This window comes from Lissotriton helveticus, chromosome 1_1 (assembly GCF_964261635.1).
Source record: "Lissotriton helveticus chromosome 1_1, aLisHel1.1, whole genome shotgun sequence".
Lineage (NCBI taxonomy): Eukaryota > Metazoa > Chordata > Amphibia > Caudata > Salamandridae > Lissotriton > Lissotriton helveticus.
Genome location: NC_136057.1, coordinates 707,057,269 through 707,081,995, shown reverse-complemented (window position 1 = coordinate 707,081,995; position 24,727 = coordinate 707,057,269). Strand labels below are relative to the sequence as shown.

At 43.3% G+C, this 24,727-nt stretch overlaps 1 protein-coding gene across 1 annotated transcript in view; it reads left to right on the top strand.

The window, feature by feature from the left end:
- Positions 1 to 24,727, top strand: part of PTPRQ (protein tyrosine phosphatase receptor type Q) — a 1,500,794-nt gene that overhangs the window by 402,542 nt on the left and 1,073,525 nt on the right. Inside the window, exons 12-14 of the mRNA XM_078647981.1 lie at positions 3,485 to 3,645; positions 4,446 to 4,557; positions 5,272 to 5,498. Of these exons, the coding sequence (XP_078504107.1) occupies positions 3,485 to 3,645; positions 4,446 to 4,557; positions 5,272 to 5,498 (500 nt within the window). The remainder of the gene's footprint in view (positions 1 to 3,484; positions 3,646 to 4,445; positions 4,558 to 5,271; positions 5,499 to 24,727) is intronic.

The following is a 24,727-nucleotide window of genomic DNA, read 5'->3' as shown; positions in this document are numbered from 1 at the left end:
CCAATTGATTTCTGGATAGATCTAAATGCGGCGGTAATGGAATTCGCTTTCCTTGTACATATGAGTCACCCTTAAGGTAGGACTAAGGTACCCCTGTGGGCAGGGTGCAGTGTATGTGAAAGGTAGGATATGCCCTGATGTGTGTGGCATGACCTGATAGTGAAATACTGCCAATTTCGTTTTTCTCTATTGTAAGGCTATCTGTCCCCATAGGATAGAATGGGGAGTGTGCTTTTAACATCTTATAAGCATAACTGCCCATGGGAACAAGATAGAAAAATAAAGTTTGATATGCCTGAACTCAGAATGTTAAGATGCATCTTTTAGTGAGGGTGATTTTTACGTTGTGGGTTTGAAAATACCACTTTTAGAAAGTAGGTATTTTCTTGCCTAACCATCCAGTGTGGCTCTGCTAGGTTGTGTATTAACTGTCTAGCTTTGGTGTGACAGGACCTGGGGATGTGCATTCTATTCAGACAGCCACTTGGAGGGTTGAAGTGTGCCCTACCTTTCCAGGGTGTGTCGGGCTGGGCTGAAAAGACCTGGGCTGCATTCAGAGTAGGGGGAGGAGAGTTCTTTCACACCTGAATAGGCTTGGTCTGCCAAGGACAATGCTCTCCCCCCCCCTCCTGCCAGAAGCAGCACCAGTGAGGACAGAACTGGTTTTGGCTGGGCACAAACACGCTCTGCCTCCTGAGAACAAAGGATTTTCTATTATAAAAAGAGGGGCCCAGAACCCAGACTGTTAGATCACTTCTGGTAAATCAAGAGAAACCTTTGCCAAGGAGAAGAGCCCGGGAAACTGATGAGGAATACTGCCCCTGTGCTGTTTGCTGCCTTAGGTTGGCCTGCAGTGGCTGCTTTCTGCCAAGGAAAGGGAAAAGGACTTTGCTGTTTGCTGTGTCCCCTGCTTGAGGAAGATCTCCAAGGGCTTGTAGAAGAGCTTGCCTCCTGTTCTGAAGTCTCAGGGACACGGCGACTTCACCCCCAGCTCCCCTGAACTTCATTGCTTGGAGTTCTGACCTGCCAAGAGGTACCTGTAGCTGTTCTGGGCCTCTGGAGGTTGTTTTGGCTGTGGGAGCTAGAAAAGCAACATAACAACGAGAAGCATCCGACCTGTTTCCAACGCATCGTCGTCGTGCAGCAGAAGAAACTGATGCAGCGCCTGCTCGTGGCTCGAAAAAATCTCTGTATGCTGTATCAAGGGCACTGGATTCCGAGGTCCGAGATCACCACACCGATTCCGATGCAAGTCCTCCTGTGCGGCTGCAAGAACCCACGCATCATCCCGGACGTTGCATCGCAGCGAGGCACCAGGTCTTTTGCATCGTTGGGGGATGCAGTAAGAAACCGATGCATTATCTCCCCACTCAGTAGGAAACCTCATTCATCACCTCCTCTCCAGTAAGGAACCGACGCATCACCTTCCCTGCGCAGCAATAAGGAACCGATGCATCACCTCCCCCGGAGAAAAGAACCGATGTATCACCTTCACTGAGTGTGAGGAACCAAGGCATCACCTTCCCTGCAACCCTTTTAGTTTGTGTGTGCGACGCATCCAAGGCACTTTGTGTGAAAAGTGTCGCATCTGCAATTTGCTTTGAACTGAACTATTTCTACCATTTGAAAGTCATATTTTTATCACTGTATTGTGGATTTTTGCCATTTTGTTCTTGTTTGGTTTAGGTAAAGATTAGCTATTTTTCTAAACTGGTGTGGTGTCCATTTGTAGAATTTTGACTAAATTACTGTATGTGTTCACAGATGCTTTAAACACTGCCTCTGGGATAAGCCTGTCAGTTCGGGCCAAGCTACCAAGGGGTTGAGCAGGGGTTATTTTAGAAGTGTATCCCCCTTACCCTGACTAGGAAGAAGGGTCCCTACTTGGACTAAGATACCTGCCTCTGCCAACTAGAGACCCCCTTTTCTAACAGTAATATATTGTTAAAGATGCTGCTCACTGCACTGCTCTAGAAAAGTGGCTCAGATTTAAAGATTGCTGTGGGCAGGTTATTATGCCTAGGGGCTCCATTACTTCTCGGTTTTGTAAGTTGCAGCTTGAGTACTATGGCACGGCAAGCAAAGGACCCATATCATGGCATGCCAGTTGGGCTAATGGGAATCTAAGTGAGAAATATGAAAAAGGGATGAGTAGCAGGCTTGAAAGCAGGCTTGAATTGGTAGCATCCACTGGCAATTACTCTAGACTACAGTCCATTTTTTGCCACTTCAGGCAAAGGACCACCCTTAGGCAAAGTCCTATTGGTCATGCAACAATAGCAGCAGTCCAGCCAAAATGCTAGGCCATGTCCCCTTTAATTGGGGACAAAAGAAACTGGCTGGCCATGCTGCTTCTGAATGGGAAAAAAAGCAACTGTATATGTGTTAAAACATTATTGAGCCTTATTAGTGAAGTGCAGCCGGAGTACTTTGATACAGCAAGCATATGACCCACATATGTCTGAACATACCCATTGAACTTATGGTGCCACCTTGAGAAATACAGAGCAGTAATCAGAGGAATCATTGATTAATATCAGCCATTGGCAATCATTCTGAGCCTCATTTCAATATTTTTCACTCACTCTGCAACTTCAGCGATGGACAAACGTAATGCAAATCAGCCTTGGTCCTGCAACAGTAGGAGCAGTTCACCCCCAACTGCTCTGTATGTGCTGAGCTAGCAGCCCTGAAGAAGGAGCAACAGAACACTTCTCCGACCCTTGCCTACGTGCTCTTTCCTTCATGCCCATAATAAACTGTCATATTTGTTCTGGCGAATGAATACACCAGGTCGAGCAGTTTTAATTCTGTGTAATAGATGGCCATATGGTCTTGGTATTTAGTTTGGTTTACGCCAGATACTGTTATACGTGCCTAACTCTTAATTCAACAAGTGTCTTTTTTGTATTTTCTACCTTTAACATTATTATCATATGCTTCTTCCAGCAATTCACTACACACTTTTGAATCATGTAAATAGTCGACTGGTATTACTAAGTGTTCCGAAAAATGTATGTGCTTTAAAAATAGTTCCATATTAATATGCTAATTCACTTGCACCTGTTGCTCAGGTTATAATATAGACGTAGTTACATGCTTGTTTGACACTTAGTGTGGGTTATGCCAATGGAAGTCGAGCTGAAAATGGGCGAGTGCTGGAGTGGGATGGGCAATCCTGCCCAGTCCAAAAAATCTAGCATTAAAAATACTCCCCACAAGCCTGGTGAGCTGGGAGACTGCCTTCTTTACCAACAAGCGCAGTAAGTAGGCTGACATTTGAAGTGAGATGGGGATTTTAAAGTAAATGGTTATTTATTCTCGCTAAGAGGTTTCTAGAATACGTTGTACTTGGGATTGTGCGATTAATGCAGTGAGCGTGTTGCTTATTATGTACTTTGACCAACCCTACTCGGACATTGGAATAGTAACTCTTGACTAAGAAAGACTTTATTCAACTTGTGTTGCGTTTCTTCATGAATAGAACCCGAAGAGCCCAGGGGACTGCGAGCCTTCAATGTTTCATCACATTCCTTTTCCCTGCGCTGGAGACGGCCGCGCGGACGGGTGGAAAGATATCGGGTGGAGCTCGCTCCGCGCCACGGCTTTGTTGCTGTCAGAGAGCTGGGAGGTGGGGAGTATCAGGTAAGGCTCTCATTAGAGTGCGAGGATGGTCAGCTTTTGTTTACTCGCCCAGCGCTGATGGGAACATTCTTTGCAACACCAACCAGCCATGACGCCCCCTGCTCCGGCCCTTTTGTTAAATATCGGTGGAAAACCAAACCGCGTCCGCCATATTTGTCAGGGCAAACTTCACCATGTGGGGTGCTTTACCTTAGCGACAGGTAGGGAGCTTTTCTCGAAGCCTGCCCTGCACCTCTAGCTGGTCATCCGAGGGCTCATAAATAGTTTAACAAAGGAAGGGCAGCGCCGTTGAGTAATACAGGCTCATTAATTGTGCACTTGCCAGGCAGCCGTGCACCTAAATCATTAATGCGGGCAACATTCCCCGGCGAAGCCATCAAAAAGAAAAAGGAACATTTTACTTCCACGCACCAAAAAAGTATAATCATGGTTACTTCTTGCATTCTCCTGCTCTCGCTTCTGTGGGGGACTCCAGAGACGCAGGTAATGTGCCAAAGGATGTATTTGGGGAAGGGCTTGTTTGGGAGATAAAGATAAAGCCCTGTTTAGGGAACTTGTGTTTGCTTTTCGCATGCTGCCTTGTGTCCCTCTGTTTGGCTTGAGTGTCTTCTGCGAAGCATGTACTGCGGCTAGGATCGCGGTACGCACCTGCCTAGTAAAGTAACGTCTGTCCCACTGGCCTGCCTTGTATTTGAGCTGTTTTGCTGTGGAATGTGCATGGTACATGTCACCTATGACTGCCGTAAAAGTGACCATATAAATAAACAAAAAAGTTAAAGGCTGTGTGTTTGGCTTTTCAGGCGGATGTCTCCGGCACGATTCCAGGCGCCAGCTACACCGTTACCGTGTCTACGGTGTCAGCATCAGTGTACAGCTCGCCCGTCAGCAAGTCAGTCACCACCAATGAAACGAGTGAGTTTCTACCGATTTAAGGACTTGGCCCCCCTTCCAAATCTGTGGGGGTGCATGAGCCCGAACTGTTCAGAGCCCACTGCAGCCTGAGGCATAGGCGCGCGCATTCAGTGAGATCAGTTCTTAGCCGTAGCCTTCTGCCTGCGAGAAACGTAGGAATGTATTCGTTGTTTTCCCCTAAGAAGCACGGGCCGTCTCTTCTGACAGAGCGAGTGATTAAATGAGCGCTCCCCTCGGCCGAGCCCTGCCGTCCCGGGGAAGCGCCGTCCATCCCAAGTGCTTTATTTCTGCACTAGTGTCCCGAACCGTGCCAGTAACTCACTCTGTATCCTACCGCGAGCACTTGTGATGTTAGATTGAATATGCAGAACAAAATGATACTGGCACGTTTTGCACCGCACCCTCTTTCAGAGATAATATGAACAAATACTGTGCCCTGGGATCTAAAACCCTCTGCTTTTGAAGTTTGATGTATTGCATTTTCCACATTCTTATCAAAGAATGTTCTTGGAATTTGGAAAGCGCATCTTTGTAGCACAGCAGTTGAAAAAAAAAAAATTCGGTAGCATTATAAACTTTTAAGTACCCCATGCTGGCAATGCGTTGTAGTATAGAAGGTTTTATGTTTATTTAGTATATATATTTATTTTACAAAAATGAAAATGCACAACCTCACGGGCATCTCACTAAGGATAGTTTCCTTTTATTTTCCAGTTCCTGGCGCACCGACGTCCCTTGGAGGGGAGCGAGTTGGTTCCGCAGGAATTCTTCTGTCCTGGTCTATTCCCAAAAATACCAATGGAAGGATTGTATCCTATGCTGTCAAATTCAAGGAGGTCTGCCCCTGGCTGCAGACGGTGTACACTCAACTCACGGTCCCTCCAGACAACTTAGAAGTTATTCTCACAAACCTCAACCCTGGAACAACATATGAAATTAAAGTAAGCTCGTGTTTGCCTTTTCTTTTTCTTTACTTTAAAATTTTGTTTTGTGCATGGTCTGGCTGAAGCTTGCCATCCATTTATTAAGGTAAGGTTTTTTGGGCGCATCAAGTGCCGCCTTATGGTTATTTCACAGCTCAAGGCCAAATTCAGGAAGAGGTAGTTAGAGTTGAATGAGTGAGGGCAAGTCCCTGCCTGATGTTTTGCAATCTCTGGCCCTTGAGGGATGGCGTTAACGTTTGCTGGATGTCCATTTTCAGGCCCATCCTGTACAGTTTGTATTTGATTCCTTCTGATGTCTGGGTTCAGTGCGTTCCACAGCCTGGATCTCTAACCCTGCCTCCAGGACGAAAGATAGGTGTGTGAATAAATGCTTCCTATATGATGTGGGTGACAGCAGTAGAACTGCTGATTGATAAGCGGGCCTTTGGAATAAACCCGTTGTCCATGTCTGCCTCGGCTGAATGTTAGCCTTGCGCACAAAGCACTTCAGCTATTGATGAACAGAATGGAATGCCTAATTTTAGGCCGCAACAAACCTCATCTCTACAACAAAGAAGGCTTTAATTATATTTAAGGTATACGAAATACTGAAAGTTTTACGCTCCCAAAACCTTAGAGTGCCTGTTCAAATCTCTAGCAAGCAAGCAACCTGCTCAACAGGGGCTGTTGGTCAGCCTCACATTCTTGCCTACAGGCACCTAACAGCTTACTGGTGTGTCTGATTAGGCTATCATTCAACAGGGCTCTGTCGCTGAGTTTGAATATCCTTTGCATTTTCCACAGCATCTCAAAGGTTACTAAAGGCAACTTGCATTTCATGCCTCTCTCAATCAATGTAAAAAGACAAAATTTGGTTTTCAGGAAAATCACTGTAAATTGATAGAATGCAAGCCAAAAGATACAAAACAATTACTGTATTACTACAAAACCACTTAATATAAGAGATATTTCAAGGAATGGGCAGTTGTTTAGAAAAATAGTAGAAGAAGCAGGTAAAAGAAAATAAAATCATAAATGATCGTTCCCATTTGTGAAGCTCAATTGTACTTATTCTTCTGATCTTGGGAGGAGAAAAGTCTGAGTTGGGCTTGTGTAGTCCATGCCGTGCTGGAACTGGGGGTGCACACAGACAGGGGTACACTTCACACCCCCCCCCCCCGCACAGAGGCCACAGGAGGCCATGTAGGGCCCCCTTTGTTTCCACACCGCCACACTTTTCATTGTGGGCTCACTGCCATGAAAACTGTGGTGGTGTGGAAACTCGCTATATGTTTGGCGGTGTCACAGAGGCACTGGCAAGCACATTGCGGGCCTCAGACAACTGCAAGACTCCAAGGAATCACGGATCCCTGGTGGTAGCCGTGGTCCTATGGCAGTCGTGCTGCCGGTGTGGTGGTAGCCGCACTGCCACCGCGGGATTGGTGGTCCATCAGACTGGCAAACTCGTAATTAGCCCCATAGTATTGCTAACGCGGGATTACTGGTTATTAGTTACTTTACCAGCTCCCAAACCAAGTCGACTGGATCGTTGGTACCTGTCATTGAGTAAAAGGCAATCTAACAATAGGTCAATCAATTAAGAACTTACACCACTCTAAATGACCACTGACCAAATTTAAGTTTCAAAGATTTAATATAAAGTCAAAGATAACTGAAGATACAAACTTCTCAAAATGAGATTCAAAAGATAAATTGGTATCACTATGAACATGAACTTTTTGAATAGTCTGAGTCTGAAAAACAGAATAATGAGTACGATTTCAAATAACATGAGCGTTGCCAAAATGGATACAAGTTGCAACCTCAAAGTCATTACAGAAAAGAAAATTAAGGTTAGTCTGTCCCTACACTATACTAAGTGACATCCCTACTTAACAAGATCTTTACCCCTCTAGGTGTCAGCCGTGGTGACTTCCTAAGAAGATCACGCACTTCTCTTTGTCTCTTCTCTGATAATGGGTCTTTCCTGATCAGCCTATCTGCCTACCCATCCGCTTCCTTAGGCTCCCAAAATCATCTGCTCTACTCTCCTCCCGGGTCGCTTTCCCTAATACCAAATCACATTTCCAATAGAAACGCCCCTTGGGACGCCCCTCACGTGGTACATCTTTGCGCGGTAAACTCCATGATGGTACTCTTCAAGACCCTCGTTATAGTTGACCTTGGTTCCCAGGCTTCTTCTCCAGTGCGCCGATACCCCCTGAAATTCCTGGAAACTCCTACAGGCCTGCGCCAAGCGCCACTGAACAAAGCCCCTTTCATTCTAGCTGATTAGGACCCTCGCACCTGCATACAGTCCGTCCTGCAGTGGGCCTCAAATTCCAGACTCCACCATATCTATAGGTCGTAAAGCACACGCGAAGCTCTGTGCTGGACACCTCTCGACTTCTCCTCTAACGAGCACATGGCACATCAAAGGAGATGACATTATCAGTACAGGCCTCCTTGATTTACATGAAGCGAGTCCCTGCACTCTAAAACATTAACTTGATTTAAACAACATTCTTAACTAGCATACGTTTCTAAAACAACACATCTATAAAACATATATTTCAAACTTAATTCGATAATACATTTTTGGAAGAACCATGTTAACCCCATCTCACATTATTTTAGCAGCACGTTTAGATTTGCTGTGAATTGCCCTAAGGCCTACACAATATACTGGTTTTCAGAGTTCTATTCAACTCTAACATGATTCCTTTAACATGAGAACATGAGGTTTTCATATTCATTCCAACACTTCTACATTAATCTCACACAGTTATGATTATTGTTACTCTACTTAAACATTCTATACACTTCACTACTGAATATAAGACACTCTGTGTATTTCACTTCTAAATATAAAACACTCGTGTGCAAAAGCATGTTTAAACTAACTACGTGCTTGTAAATATGGTGCACTTATACATTTTTCAGACTTGTGCTCTCTCAGTATTTCAGAGCAGTTTTACTTGATGTGGTCACGATAACACGTGAAACATAAGAAAGAACTGCCATAAATGTTCAAAATTCAGATGCCAAAACATTAAAGGGGTCAAAGAGAGGTGCACAGAGAACAGTTTAAACTTTACCGTTTTCATTACCGTTGCTCTGGGTCAAGTTCCGATGCTCACTGCCCCCGACTGGCTGAGCCATGTGCTGGACAGCAAACTGGCAGGACATTCATGCTCTTTGCTTTCTAGAATCACCTTATTTGATTACTAAGGATGAAGGCCTGGAGAGCACAGGTTGGCTTGTTGGCGTTTGGGCATTATTCACACTGAATGGCCTTAGCGCTACAGATATCCCCGTCTGTTGGGCCCAAACAAACCTAAATCTCTAAACACTTTTAAAATTCAGAAAAAAGCAGTACTGCTTTTTTATCCCTCCAGTTATCTCCCCGGTTCTGGAGACTACCCATTAATCCATGAAACTCGCTCATGGACGCCTTTTATAATATAACTAATATCTTTGAAAACAGATCTTTTTACTCCGTTAATGTTATTTTCTAATTAGTTATTCTGGATTTGTTACGAGTATTATTTACCAAAAAATGTAATTTTAGGATCCGTTCCACTATCTTGGCATGTTTACTAGAAATTGATGCTGAATAGCTATGTTTCAGCTGTGTTTTTTTAAAGCAAACGGCACAGACACCCTGATTAGGGCAGTACAGAATTTGCATCCATTTCTCCTAAAGTGTGTCGCACCACAGTAACCCACAGATCCCCTCAGCTCCTGGACTACACAAAGATCAATTTTGATTGGCCAAATGACAGTGAAACAGGTTGGCTTTGAGGTCCAAGAAGGTATGGGGTTTTATTATATAGGACGAGCAGGTCAGTGTAGTGGCGCCACTTAGTAGCCCTCTGCAATTAGTACCCAAAAGCATTTTTCCACATGCTGTTTTATCTGTCTGCAGTTCTCAAATCATGGAACTGGAGAATGCCACGGCGAATCAGTTTCTATGATCTGCAGACACAGAATCTGGGTTGTGTGTGTTAGATCATTGGAATGCTTTGCGGAAGATGGGCTCAATGTAAAAGTGTCTACAGTTGCCAATTAATTGCTGGGATAAGAAAGCATCTTTTGCTGTTGTGATTGCAGTCTCTGTAACTTTGCCTGTGCATAGTTTGATAGGCTCCATATGAGAGCGCTGGATTATTCTAGTAACACATTGCCGTTGCCATCATACTAGGGTGAAAAGCGAGCAAAAGCATGCACCTGGGTGTCAAGCAAGCATTCAGGTGAAATCATAGTTTAGGGTGAAAAGTAGCTCATTTAAAGATTTGCCTAAGAATCCTATAAAGAAATCAACAGGTCTGAGTGACCGTTGTGATGTGAGGCGTACATAACTCAAGAGGCCAGGAGCGCCTGCCCTGCAGAAAATGGAGTTTCCCCAACTAATTTAGGCATGGGGAAGCCAGTGAGCTTTTGACAGAGGAGCCTCAGATGGTTTCAGTAGCTCTAAACCTTGACCTGGCAGCCTGTCCACCACAGAACAAAGTCAAAGTGACCATCTCCTTAAACTATTTAGTACAGTGTGAGTGTTGGGACCTGGGCAAGAGAAAAAAATGAAAAATGGCCTGACATGCTGGGAGTAAACTTGGTGTGGGTCAGAGCCATTGTTATTTTGATTACAGAAAAAAATCATATTTGGGGATAGAATTCTTTTTGAAAATCGAAATGAAATGCAGGGGGCACCAAAACAATGTTCCTACTAGGCATTTCAGCTGTACCTATAGTGCATCTGCTGCAGTGGTGTATGCCATGTAGGAACAAAGACTGTGATAGGCAGGCTGGAGCTAGAAGTATATTTGTAGGGGGGCATGTCCCTCAGCTGTGACCAAACATTCAAACTGTAGTCTAAGGGTGTGTTCTCTCCTAATTATTGGTTGTACTACTAAATAATAACCCCCAGAATATCATCGTACAAGAATATCAAGGACAGAATATTGGGAAGTATACACGTACTATTTCTAACTCCCCATCTACATACCTTGAAGGTATACATATATATTACGTAGGTACATATATAAGTCATAGAAAAATTGTACTTACCTGTCGATATTTTCAATACCATATTCTGTCCTCGATATCTTGTGCCTTTGATATTCTGGTTTTGATATTCAGGTGCACGCCTTGCGATTCTAATTGAATATGTGGATTTTTGTAAGGTACATGTTAAAGCACACCCAATCAACATTTCACAATCTAACTTTCAATCCTATCAATTAGATGGGATTGAAAGTAGAAGGGGGCACAGTCGTAAAGTAGGATGACTTGCAACTATGTGTTTTTTTCTAAACTATTCAAGCCTTATGCAGTGCAAAGCTTATCAGGTTCTTTAAAAAATAAGGTGACCTCAGCTCAGAGCCCTCCCTCCCACACCCCTTACCTAAAGTAGTAGATGTTCAGCCTCCCCACTCAAAAATGCTTACTGGAGGATGTCCTCCCATGGACAATCTGCATCAGGAAACTATCACACCTGGAAGGCCCGAAAGGATAAACCTTACCTCACGTATATTTAGAAAATGTCATCTGCTTCATAAAGTGTGTAGTTTCCATATTCTGACCAACTTTGCAAGTGAAGTTTTAATCTAACTTGTCCCTAATTTAAAATAACTTTACAGAGAGCTTGGAATATATATATAAAGAACATTTTGGGAAATTAGTGGTGATCAGTGTGTTTTCAACATTTTAGCACTGTGACAATGGTGAAAACTACATAAAATGTAAATGTCATTTTACAGGGAAAGCTGGGAAGGTCCCACAATGAAAAACATTATAAGGTTGTGACAAATCATCTATAGTTCAATCACATTTCATCAAAAGCACCATTCAAAACTGCATGGACTTGAAGCAGGTTCCGACATTGGCATACTCCCCTGAGTGTTACAGGCAGTTTGTGCCAAAGCTGTTGTACAAATCTGGACATTCGTTAGACGGCAAGACAGGTAGGTATAGTAAATGATAGGTGATTGTGTGGGCCGGTATGGGTCCATTTAAGGCTTGTGACCTGGCTGAGGATATTAGTTCCATCTCCATTTAGAGGAGCTGCAGATGGGGTGTCAGCAGCCTTTCGCTATGCTCTGAGTGGTGGTTTCATAGTTTGCATCTAGGATCCTTCTCTGTGATAACATCTCTGTTACTCACATGTTGCCTCCCATTTGCACGCTACACAGTCATGCACTTCCAGAATTGTTGGCATTCCCTACTCCTTCACATGCAGTTGATTTCTTGCTTAAGACCCTCAAGGTGGTACCCTCTATGTGGCTAACCATTGCTTGGATGAGTATGCACTTTTCTGAGTGGTGAAAGTAGAAAGCATGAAAGCATGTCATGTGCACTAGAAATGGAAAATATGTACTTGGAGAGGGATTGTTCGGAATAACTAATAGAATCATGTTAATAAACAGTTAAGAGACTGCCACATTTAAATGTATACTAGGAAGCCAAATCACCTTCTTTATAGAACTTGGTCTTCTCAGCAAGTAGATTGTATTTTCCAGTGGCTATTCCAGCAAATTTGGAAATGGCTAATTTGCATTAAAAGAGAAGTTGTCAGTACTTCTCACCAAATGCATATCTTAACAAATAACAAGGGGGTGCCATTTTTTAACAATTTTCAAAAAGCGTGTGGCTCAAGTAACAATGGTTAAACCTTATTAACATTTTAAAGACCGCTATACAAATGGATTTTTGTATCACACACTCAGATCCCTTTTAGAAAATAAAGTGCAAAATAGTGCTTTGGAATTACATTGGACTAAGTGTATTGGCTAGAATATAATAAGCTATAAATTCCATTTAAACGCTCCAATACCCATTTCTCTTTGTTTCTATCCCTCTCATTTACCTCCTTTACACTCTCTTACTTTGACTATTCTCTCCCAATATCCTAAACTCTTTCCCCACTGCCACTGCCTCCCTCATCCTTTTCCCTACTACCCCTTTCAGTTTTTTGTTGCATCTATCTTCCCATTCCTGTCTTTCCTGCGCTCTCCCTTGCTTTTTCTATTTACGCACCTTTCTCCGTTTCTGGAACCACTTCTCTAAATCTTCTCCTCTGTCTTCTTTCTGCTTCACAATATTTGTTATTCTCTCTCTAGCCCTCTTCTCCATTGACGATGTATTGCAATGGAAACTTTCTGTTGGCTTTGCATGGATATTATCAGCACCTACTACTGTTCTTTTAACACTGTGCTTTTAATTGTCCACAGTCCCAGAAGCCTACCATCTAGGGGCCTTTTCGAAATTGAGAAGTACCTTATGATCATAGAAAAAAGAAGTTAGTGCAATGTGACAATCACATCCATGCAGCTTGCTGACAATTCTTGCTGGACAGGGGGTCAGGCTGCATGGATTTGGTGAGTTTTAACTGCTTTAGAGCAAAAGATGACTCATTGACATCTACCACACTAATTAAAAAGTGTGGTGGACTCCCACGGATCATCCACAGTACTGAAAAGATAATAATTCTGGTAAAAACACCAGAATTTTTTTTCTTCTCTAAAATCAAAGTCGACGTGCAAGAGAAATGCTTTCCACGAGTTGCAAGTTTGTTTTTTACTTTTACTGTGTTGTGCAACACGCTGCGATCACTGATGTTACATAGTAAAACAAAAGTGAGAGCAAACAGCAGTAATGGAATCTGTGGGGATCCACAAACATCCCACCAAATACAGTTCCTACACTTCTTCCGATAACCCTAGTGCCCCACTTGTGTGACTGAGCTACCACCTGTGAAAGAAATGACTACCTAAGGCCCGTGAGACGCACAGAAAGATCAAGATCTTGCCTTGCAAATTGACCAATTTTGGCGACGGGATTAGCTGTGGTATTTAAGACAGGGCTCAGTTGGCACCCGGGTAAACCTGCCAGTCTTGGATATTTCTGAAAACAAGATAGCCAGGGTGGTCTTGCATGGTGTAGCGTGCATGGAACCCAATAGCTTTATTTATCCAGTATACCTTGCAAACCTTGGCTAAACCACATATGTTCCTCATATTTCTATGAAGGAAAACTCAAGGAATCTGTGAGGATCCATAAAATTCCTGCCATCCAGCATTCCCACATTCCCCCAATAAAAACGCTACCCCAAATGTTGACCAAATATTCTGTATTAAGTGCATTAATTACATAGGACCTCATAACAGGAATTGATTTTTTATCTCCATAAATTAGATAAAGTATAATTTTAATGCATTTTGAAAAGCAGATTCATACTACAAAGGTCTTAAATTACAATATACAAAAATGAGTACATGGTAGTCGATGTTCTGAAGAGATGTCTAGAGAGGTCAATTCTAATACAAATGCTCTCAGCCTTAGATGCCCTGATTATAGGTTCCACAATATTTGATTCAAGGAGATGAATCCTCAGAGTGTTGACCCTAGCAGGGATATCTAGATATTAAACCATTTTTTAAAGATTGTCTTTTATAGCAGTGCCTTGTTACATGGCAGGGCATAGTGAGCCATTTCAGATTCATACTACTGCTGGTTAGAGTAATTTCAGACCTTTGTAGCAGGCACATGGACATAACAAATTATCTGGCTCTTGCAAACAAAATAACAATATAAACATTATCTCACTACACTATGTTTCCCAACAAGCCAGTATAGGCTAGAGTAATTTCAATCAAATGTAAGTCATACCTGACTTGTGATAACTCTGCCTCAGTGCAATAGGCTAATCAAAGCACCATGCCATATTGGAATCTGGAGTTTCTTGATTGGGTATTGCTTCTGAATGATTGGTAGGTTTAGGTTGTGACAAAGAACCACGTGTCAGGAATAGGAAACACCATGAAGGTTGCTGACTTATGAACAACAACATGACTCAATGTCCTCCACAGTTGAGCAATCTGTTCACACATCAATCCCTTGTTTGACATATCATCAGTGAAAAAAGAGAAGAAAGTTCAGCTAATACCCATTGAATTCTTGGACTTTCCGCTGTGACAGTAAACTAGTGTTGATACCACCTTTCATATCAGCTTCTCACACACAGGTCTGAGGCGTGCCACAGGAGTCCATCATATTTGCTCTACAATTCAACATCTACCTAACCTCCTACAAACCTGATTAAATCATTTAACCTAATCTATTACAACCATAGAGATGACATCTAAATAATAAAAAAAATAGTGTTCTGGAAGACCTCTACATTTTAAAACTTTATGACTGCCTTTGGGCCATCAACACATGGATGATGAATAACCATCACAAGTTAACCCGTTGCATGCTGAGGCACGGTTGAGCTGCACTCATGACGAGCTGAGCTCGTCACGGCAATTAGAACGTTCGCACGCGGGGCTGATTACTGTGCTGAACGTTCGAAAAACGGGTGCGGCAGTGACGAGCTCAGCTCGTCATGAGTGCAGCTCTGCTGTGCCTCATGACGAGCTGAACTCGTCACCAGCACGGCGGCGCCGCGCGCGGTCTCCCTCCCCCCGGACAGGACGTGAAAAACCCCCGCACGGAAGGGGTTAAATACCACAAAGACAGAGCTAAGGAGCTGTGTACATTTCCAAAAATTCCTGACTACCACCATATGTCCTAAGGAACATGAAACCCTTCCAACAATATCAAGAGAAGTCAGAAACCTATGAATATCCATGAATTCAGACCTACATTTGATACCACATGTTACCAATGTAAAACAGAGTCCCTTCTACACAATGAAAACATATGTTGCAGCCTCTCATACCATCGATACCAAGAGAAACTGCAAGCCTTCCTCACGTTCATAATCTCCAAGCTCGACTATGCCAACAGTCCATTCCTTGGTGCACCCACATTCATCACATGCAAAATATAACATCTAAAATGCTGCTGCAAGGCTCTATACTCCCTTCATCCAAGAGAACACATGACTCGACTCCAGTCTTGCAATCACTCCACTGGTTACATAAAGTAAGAAGGGCAATGTTGAAGGCACTTTGCATTGTTCTCAGAGCCTCAAAGGAAAAGAACTGCTATACTTTCAAGCTAAATTCAAGCAATACAAACAAATCAGGACACTGTGCTGCAGTTTTGCACTACTTATCATCATCCCAACTTACCATAAGAAGTCAGTAGGAGGTAGCACAACTCTGGCACTCACTATCAACCAGCATTCGAAGCATCCAGAAGCATGTACACTTCAGAAGACAGTTGAAACATGGTATTTCCAAGCCAACTACACCACCACAGATCCTGGCAACAGAACTTGGATAGCCAGTTGCACCCTCATGCTCAATTTTTAGTTTACAATCCCTCATATGGAAACAGCCCAACCAGTTACTTTCAATAAGCAGGTAAGCTATGAAGGGCTGACCTATTCTTTGCCGGGGTATTAAATAGTTTTGTATCCTCATACATAACATTTCTGGCCCAAATCAATACCAAAATACTCCGTGGTCGGCAGCCAAATGCAACTCACACCTCTTACATTCAATTAAGGCAATAATGCTAGGAGGGTTCTCCATCATCAGTACTATGCAGCCAATAAACCAGCCATCACTAAATAAACATTTATGGGATAACTGAAGAGATTTGTCGCAAATTTCGGGTCAATCAGAGGACTATATTCTAAACCATGACTGCAGGACCCAAATATGTATACACCATGGCCGCTTCTTAACAACTCACAGCGGCTTTCAGATATGAGATGAAAGTAACAATGCACATCCAAAGCAGATTTCTTCAATTCTCTCTTCCTCCATCAATGCCAACTCTGGCCCAGAACTATAGAGTATGGGGGCAAATTTAATAAGAATTTGCATCAGGGTTGCATCACTATTGTGGCACATACCAGACACAAAAGAATTTTTGATATTTACTAAGCCATGCAAAGCCAGTTTGCATGGCTGTGTGTGGTTTAGTAAATACAAAGTAACTCGAGCCAGTGTATATCAGTGCCTTGCGGTACCTTGCATTGTGAATGCATTCCTTTGTGGAGCATGGGCATTTCCATGCACCCAATCATGGATTTTGATGTATTCCCAGATTTAGTAAAGCTAGTAAACCTGGGAAAGTTTCAAAATGCAGTGAGGCATAACAAGGGGAAATATGTTTATTTTTGTCTTGTTACCTTTTCATTAATGTGTGCTGCATTAAGTGCTCCTTTGTGCACAAAAACAATCTTGCCCAGAATGCAGTCACCCGTGCACCATTCCTCAGGGTGCCTGAATTGGCGCGAGGCATGACAAACTGTACCTGCAATAGGTCACAGCAGAAATGCACAATATCGTTGTGAATATCGCACATTTCTGGTGTCTTCCTTTAATGCAAGCAATGCACCAAGTTGCCATGCTGTTTTGCATTGCATGAAATGTAAGTACATCTGCCCCAAAATTGATCGGGCAACCCAGTGCAGTAGCCAGCTAGGAAGACTATAGTCATGAAAAATACCACAAAAGGACCTGCAGAGCTGTTCAAAGCTTCCAGGGTACTGAAAAAGCATCAAATGCATGTCTGTGTCTCTCACACCTCATTACGCACCACACTTATACATGCTGTATTTCATAGCATGATAACAGAACCTCAGTGGTCATAATGCATGACATGGAAACACTTCCCAAATCAAATCATCACAAAACAAGGACAATACCCTTCCCAACACACACCACCTATTTGACATAGCTTGCTGTCCATCTAGTGATTCAGTGCCGCACTCGGGGGTAGTAAGTGCCACACAATTGTGCAATACAATACAATACAATATTCATCATTTGTGCACCACCAAGATTTGTTTGGATCATATTAAAATCTTTGTTTCCATCACTCTTAAGAATGATAAAACAATGTGCCTCATTTGTGCTTTCATAACTCCTGGTATAGATTGGAATATTTGTACAGTTGCTTTACAGGTATTTACATTTTTTGTGAACTAGAAACAAATTGTCACCCTACAGCATTTCTTTTTGCACTCTCTGCATGCATGGCCACTGGAGTTATGTGATTCTGTGGTGTTTTCCACATACGCATAAATTTGCCGCACTGGCCACATAACCCGTCATCTGTTGCATAATCTGCATATGTTAACAAAAATCACATTTTGTTTCAAGCTAAAACAGACCAAAAGTTACTAAAAATGCTGCGACACGTGTTTCCATGGAGTGGATGGTCCTTCAGAAAGGTTGACTGATCACCTTTCAGTTACTTACAGTTGTATTTGGATGTGGAACTTGTACTAATGAAGTGCAACCATTAAGCATATAGCGTTAACGTGTAAAAATGTCAAAATAATGAAGTGATACTGTCACAAGATGTGCCACATTAAGCTGTATAATTAGTGTTTTCTTTCCACATAATTTAGTTAACATTACTGCATAATTTGGGCCTCCCCTGTTGCATATTTCCAATGATATTGCCACATAGTTCACTTTACAAAATCCTCTCACTTTGCAGTCAAAGAAAGAAAAGTAAACAATATTTCCAGGTTAACGGAATAATCAGGAATTTGTCAGAAGACAACCTGACATTTAAACTGTATTGGAACATGCAGCAAATGTAACAAGTTAAAAACAAAATTTAAAGGATTTTTTATTTCTAGTTCACCTTCTGAACTCCCGCACTTCTATAGTGTGCCAACTTTGCCAATCATTTGGGGGGACAAAGATCTTTATGGGTTTGCCAGGCCTTTAAATGCCCCCGCCCCATGGCTAAGGCCCTGCAGGCAGGTGATCCTCTGCTGTGGGATGGAAGCCTTGGCCTTCACCAACCTAGTTGACTGGCGGTCCAGTCACCATACTTTAAATTATTCCTTAACTATTATTCAGTATTGTTAGGAGATTTCAGACCATTTAGACTGGATTTAGGAGTACTACATTGATGAGCTAGTCAGAACTCTCACCCTGGTGGGAGTTATAACTGTAAAGGATAATTGCAGTTTTGGATTTAGTTTCAAATTTGTTTTATTTTCCACCATGTATGCATGTTGTGTAGGCAAGATGTAAAGTTTAGCTCAGAGTCGATTCGATTTGATAAGTCATTATTTCGATGCACATGATCATGAAAGACATTTACATTTAAAAATAGTAATAACATTCCATTCTCGTGATAATAGAAAAATGACATAATAGAAAGTAAGTCCACAATTACTCCATCACTATATACAATAAATGAGTCTAAAACATAATAAAAGAGCCAAAAAGATCCCAAGCCGTAATACGATGTAAACCAGAAGGTGGTTGTGACCAAATTAAAAACAATTTCTTTTGAAAAACCAGGTATATCAATAGAACAATTTAAATCTGGCTCAACTTGTGGGCATGTATTACCCACATCCCATGTAAAAATGTAGCAACCGCAATTACAGTTTATTTCTTGCTGTCCATTTTCAATATCCTCAGTGCTTCAATGCCAGTATTGGTCCCCATCATCAAACAGATGGGCTTCAACCATGTGCGCCTCACTTTTATGGACAAACAAAGAGAATATGAGCTATCGTTTCAGTCTGAGTCGGGCAAAATGGACATTTTTATTCAAGTTTTGGAACGCCATTTACCAGTGAATGATTAATTTGAAGGGTACCCACCCTAAATTGGTGGTACCATTTCCTATAACTAGGGACCGTAATAAAATCCCATACCCTTCATAGATGGAGGCGTGTTTAGTCTCCAAAAAATCTCTTGACAAAGAGGGCCTGGTTAATGACATAAAGGTGACCATATTCTAATATAGCTCCTTTAAATCCTTTCTAGATGGAAACACATTATCTACAGGGTTTGGCCACAAGGAGTTAAGGCCCATGTTGTTGTAGGTGGCCTTTACCTGCCTTAACCATGAGATTTTACACGCACTATCGGCATCCCTATCGGCATCCCTGATCTCAAGTAGAGCTTGTGCGTACTGGGCGAGCTCGGGGGTAACCCAGAGCCTCCTCCAGTAGGCCACAGGCCTATAACGTACCACATCCTCTATGAACTGACATTCCAAATCATAGTAGAGGGGTAATAGTGGGGTAGATTGTGGGAGGCCAGTTATGCCCCTCATAAATTTGTGTTGAGAGGTCGTCAGTGCCGAGAAATTACTAAAGCCCCATAGTTTGGCCCCGTACAGGACCGAAGCTGTAATTTTTGAGTTGTAAATTTTTAACACAGGGGCAATGGGCTTCGTATGGGAAAGGCGCTGTCCCTTAAATAGGGCACCAGATAATTGTGCATATTTAAGGACCAACCGATCTATATCCAATTTAATTTGCATCCTAGTGTAATACCCAGGTAAGTAAAAACTTGGGTCTGCCCAAGGGGTGACTTCATTCATGGCTGCCCTCCCTCTTACAATCTTTTTTTTTTTTCAGAACAAATTTTATTTTTGCAGTAGGAAAGATTGCAAGGAATCCACGGTACTCCGAACACCGGAGGAACCATGAGCATAAGATCAAAATACAGAGATAAGCAATCAATGTAGAAATCAGCATCAATGAATATGTTCAAACAAACCCCAATCCCCCCATCCCTTAAGAACTGCCCCCCACCCGGGTCCCCCCTAGCCCCGTACACAATGTCCATTAACCTCTGGAGAAGTAAAGAAAATAAAAAGACAATACACTCTTACCCACGCCCGGTTCACCAATCATTTGTTCACTAGTGTCATTTTGTGGCTTCGGCGGCTCCAGCCACAGCCCCCTATAGTCCGCCCACCTTTTCCAAATTTTGTAGGGTTTCCTGGGGCAGCCCCGGGCTTCAAACACCGGACGTTCTAGACCCATATAGTAGTCCAAACCCTGTTTCCAGGCCTCTTACGGGGTAGCTCGAGGGTTTTTCCAGGCACGGGCCACGTCCCTTGTAGCCACCACGAGGCCTAGGAGTAGTAAGTGTCTTTTGTAAATGTTGCCCCCCACTTGCTCCAAAACATGTAAAAGGCCCAGCTGTGATGTACGGGGGAGTGTCCAGCTCAGTACCTCATCCAAACAATCCCAAACTCGCTTCCAGTATCTTTCCAATGCCCCGCAGGACCATACCGTGTGTACGAACGTGCCCACCTCACAGCCACATCTCAGACAGTCGGAGGAAGCGATCAGACCAGCTCTATGCAATCTCTCTCTCGTATAATAGGCCCTGTGCAGGTATTTAAATTGGATGAAACGCAGTCGTACAGCGATAGCCGCCTCCCTTGGAGCCGCAAGAGCCTCTCTCCAGCCCTCCTCATCCAATTCTCCTACATCTCTTTCCCAAGTAGACCGTAAGGTATCCAGGGAGGGAGAGCAGTGGGTAACCAGGGACTGGTAGATGCGGGATTTTTTTTTATCTTCCAACTCCCCCATAAACAACTTAGCTTCTAGAGGGCTGAACTCCGGCAAAGATTCCAGTCCCTCCAGGGCGGGGGAAATAGCGTGTCGGAACTGCAGATATTTAAAGAATTGGGTGTGGGGCATATCATACTCGTCTCTCAGGGCCTGGAATGATTTAAGGGTCGTTCCCTTCATGACGTGACCCGGTGCCGAGATCCCTATCGCATCCCAGCCGCGGAATCCCTGCAAGGCCGCCAGAGCCGGTAAGCGACCATTGTGCCACAGCGGGGTCTCCTGCGTCAACTTATTCCACCATCCCATGCGGCCCAGCGCTCGACGCCATACCTGGAATACCACTTGCGTAACAACCGGGAGTCTCCTCCTCTTTCTTGCGGAGTATAGCAGCTCATGCAAAGTATCGGGTTCCATCATATACCGTTCTAGGGCATAGGCCGGGTCACTGCGATCACCATACCACCACTCGTTTAACACCAACAGGTGGGAAGCTTGGTAGTAAGATAAAATGTCTGACGACGCCAGACCACCACAATACGTGGATAGGAAGCAGGTGTGGAGTACTACCCGGACGGCACCCCCAGCCCAGAGGAAGCGGCCCAGTGCCGAATTAACCTGGCGGAACCACTGCGGTGAGACAGGGTAAGGGTGGTTCTGTAACTGATAAAGCAGACGAGGGAGGGCCACCATCTTAAATATGGCCGAGCGGCTATACAGATTGAGGGCCATGCGGGACTACGTCTTCATGTCGGATCGAACCCTGTCCCATACCGGAACGATGTTACGTTCCCACGAGACTCCCGGTATATCCGTTAAGAATACTCCGAGGTATTTTAGGCCTCCCACCGCCTCCTGTAAAGTCGACGCCCAGTCACCCAGTGCACCACCACCTCCCAGGGTCCAAAGATTACAATCTTTTTTTTATGTAGCACTATGAACTTACTCTTGTTCACCTTTAATTATAAGACCGTGATTAACTCAGAGTCATAATAATGACCTTTAAATCTCAAAAGTATCTATCTGTCATGAGTGTAATTATAGACTGCTAATGTGTGTGGATGAAACCTTTTAAACCGGTGTTGGGGCAGTAGGTTTCCCTGCATGGTAAACATTTGTGTACCCTGCCCTGAATGACCCAACTGCATGTAAAATTGATATCCTAATTTTTTTTTTAGCCCATCTAACACTGTAACCTAACATGTGTGCTGAATGCCTCGGCCTGTCCGTGGTGATCTGAAGTTCCAGAATCTGTTATGTGTCCCAAAGGGGCGCACCAAGTATGCACTCTTTATTGGCATGGAACTGCTGTCCATGTTCTGGGTTATGCAGGATGTCTACTGATATTAATATTGATTGGTAATACTGAGCAGAGTATTTTTTTGGTACAGGAAGAATGTGCCATACTGGCCTCTTTCATGTCAATTCCACTAAAAGGTAACACACAGACCCTTGTGCTGACATCCTGCATGTGCTCTCAGTTGTGAATGTCAGGTTGCGATGGTTGCAGAACTCTGTGCTGTGGAGAAAGTCTGATTGCTGTGACAAACTGGGTTCAATTTGCATAGCCCTCGGATTTGACAAGGCACAATAAGGAGAAAGGGATACAGCTTCACCTACAGTAGAATATAATTACCTATACTCCTGTTGCTGAAGGGAGGAGAACCAGACACTGAAGGAAACAGAGACACGGCTACCCTTCAAAATTCTATGAGGATCTTTTTAGTAGGGGATTGCTGATTAGACCTTCATGAACACTGCCATTTGGTGGATGGTAGGGCCGAAGATGAGAGTCTGCAGATTCTGCAATTAAGATGAGGCCTTTTCTAGAAAAGGCCTGTCTATTTGTCTTTCCCTGATTGCACCGTCAGAAATGCTGATGACTACTAGCTGCAGTGTCTTCCCACTTCATTGTGCCCTCGTTTTGGGATACTCCTGCTTAGATCCATCATCATAACTATCAGCTAACAGAGCCATTACCTTGCACAAAGGCTGTGCCTGCACTGCAGCCAAATATTACAGTTGAAAGGGAACCACACCAAACTGGTTCCAGGACTTTAGAAAGTGGAATAACGTATCCTGTCTGGACAGTGAGCCCAAAATCATCCCATTTAGTTCTAGTTACAAGTTTTTCTTGACCAAGGAAGGGAGTCATGCATAGCGAATTCAATGAGTGGTTGTTATCCAGGGCTGATGTCTGTATGACAGCGAGCCACCTTCCAGAGTTGAGGTGACGTTCTAACTAAGAGCAACTTGGCCTAGCAGATAGAAGCCTGCCTTCTTTGGGGGTGTGAGTGGTAGTGAGCTGAGAGGTTGCACCTAACCTTCATGCGTGAGTTCAGTGGTGAACTGCATGAAGCAACAAAAACCCCTAAGGTATCAGTGTATCCTCCAGCATCTCCACTGCATCTTCAGGGACCTGTTCTGCCACTGCCAATGTGCTATGGACAAAGACATCATCCCTGCCATAGTAGAGAACCATCATAAGTATGAAGGCCGCTACTGCTGAGGATAGATGACAGCTAAAAAGGGCAACTCTTGTGCTCTCTTCAGCGTGAGGATCTGAGAGTAGAGATCACAGCTGTTACCCTGTGCCCACTGACAGAGATGCCACCCTTATGAATGGACTGGCAGACTGCAACAATTGAAGCACTGAGCTGCATTCTTACCGACAGGTAAACATGAGGTCATTTTGAGAAACTGTGTCTTGTGCTAGTATTGCACATTGAAAGGAGTTATGACTGTCAATATGAACTTTTTTGCAAGGTGCAAACTGAACTGACCAACGGGTCACCAGATTTGGTGATTACTCACATAAGCCAAGCTGTGATGTTTTTTGACCATGAATTTGCTTTTACTACTAGCTCACTTTAGTAATGTTGAAGCTACATCCAATATGATATGAAGGTGGGCCTGGGAATTATAGGAATTAGTTCGAGATGTAATGTTTTAGAACCCTGAGCTTAATTCACATTGTTTGTGTAGTATTTAGTTTGGCTTTGATATTAAAATACTTCTCTTTTTCTAAGACGAGCACTGGGCTCAGCAGTAAGTTATTGTGTTTGTTGTTTGACTGTTGAGTTCTAAGTCTTTGACCACTGAGTTCTGGGTCTCTGCCCCCGTTTTGCAAATTAATTCTGCCCATTCAGTCTGCCAGGCTTGTTTACCTGTGATGTCTCAGTTTTTGGACTTTTACTGTAGGCGATTCTCACTATCTGAGTCTCACTCACAGAACTTTCATGGCAAATTGTAATGCACATTTACAGTCAGTATCCATCTTTTCAAATAAGGCCTCTCTGACACAGCTTTCACACACATGTGTGCATGTGTACAGGCTGCACGTGAGAGACTATAGTTGTGCGCAGCCTGGTAGCTGTACAAAGGTTACAGGCCTGTGGCAGTTGTAAACGGCAAATTTGACTTGTTAAAATAACCCCTTTGGACATGCATAAACATTTCTTTTAAATATGAATGTCACCCCTAAGTAGGTCTCATTGCCCATAAAGTTAGGGTGCATGATATTTAAAAGTAGGCCACATAGAAAATGATGTTGAATGTGTCCTTACAGTGAAATAACCTCAAAAGCTGCCTTCACAATAGTAAGGCTGGCGCCTGCCATCTGAAAACATTGGGCTACATTGTTACATTTATGAAATGCTAAACTTGGAATGGTAGTAGATAGAGAAATATTCCAAAAATTAATTTTAATTATTTAGTGGTGAAATCAAATTTTGCCTAATTATTGAGCAACTGGTACTTTCAGAAAGTTACCAGTTTTGTGCCTAAGGTTTATAAGCTTTCAAAGATCACATGGCAGCTATATGGCTCCCCTGTGGTAAGATACACATTGCTCCCAGATAGAGGGCAAAGAGCTTGGGGTGTGGGCTGGGTTTTATCTTCCCTTGACAGGATGGCCTGGGGGGTACACTCCAGGACTAGTTACACTTGAGAGCATCCTCCCTGTCAGATGAAACGGACACCAGGCCTGTCCTCTTCCTTTGTG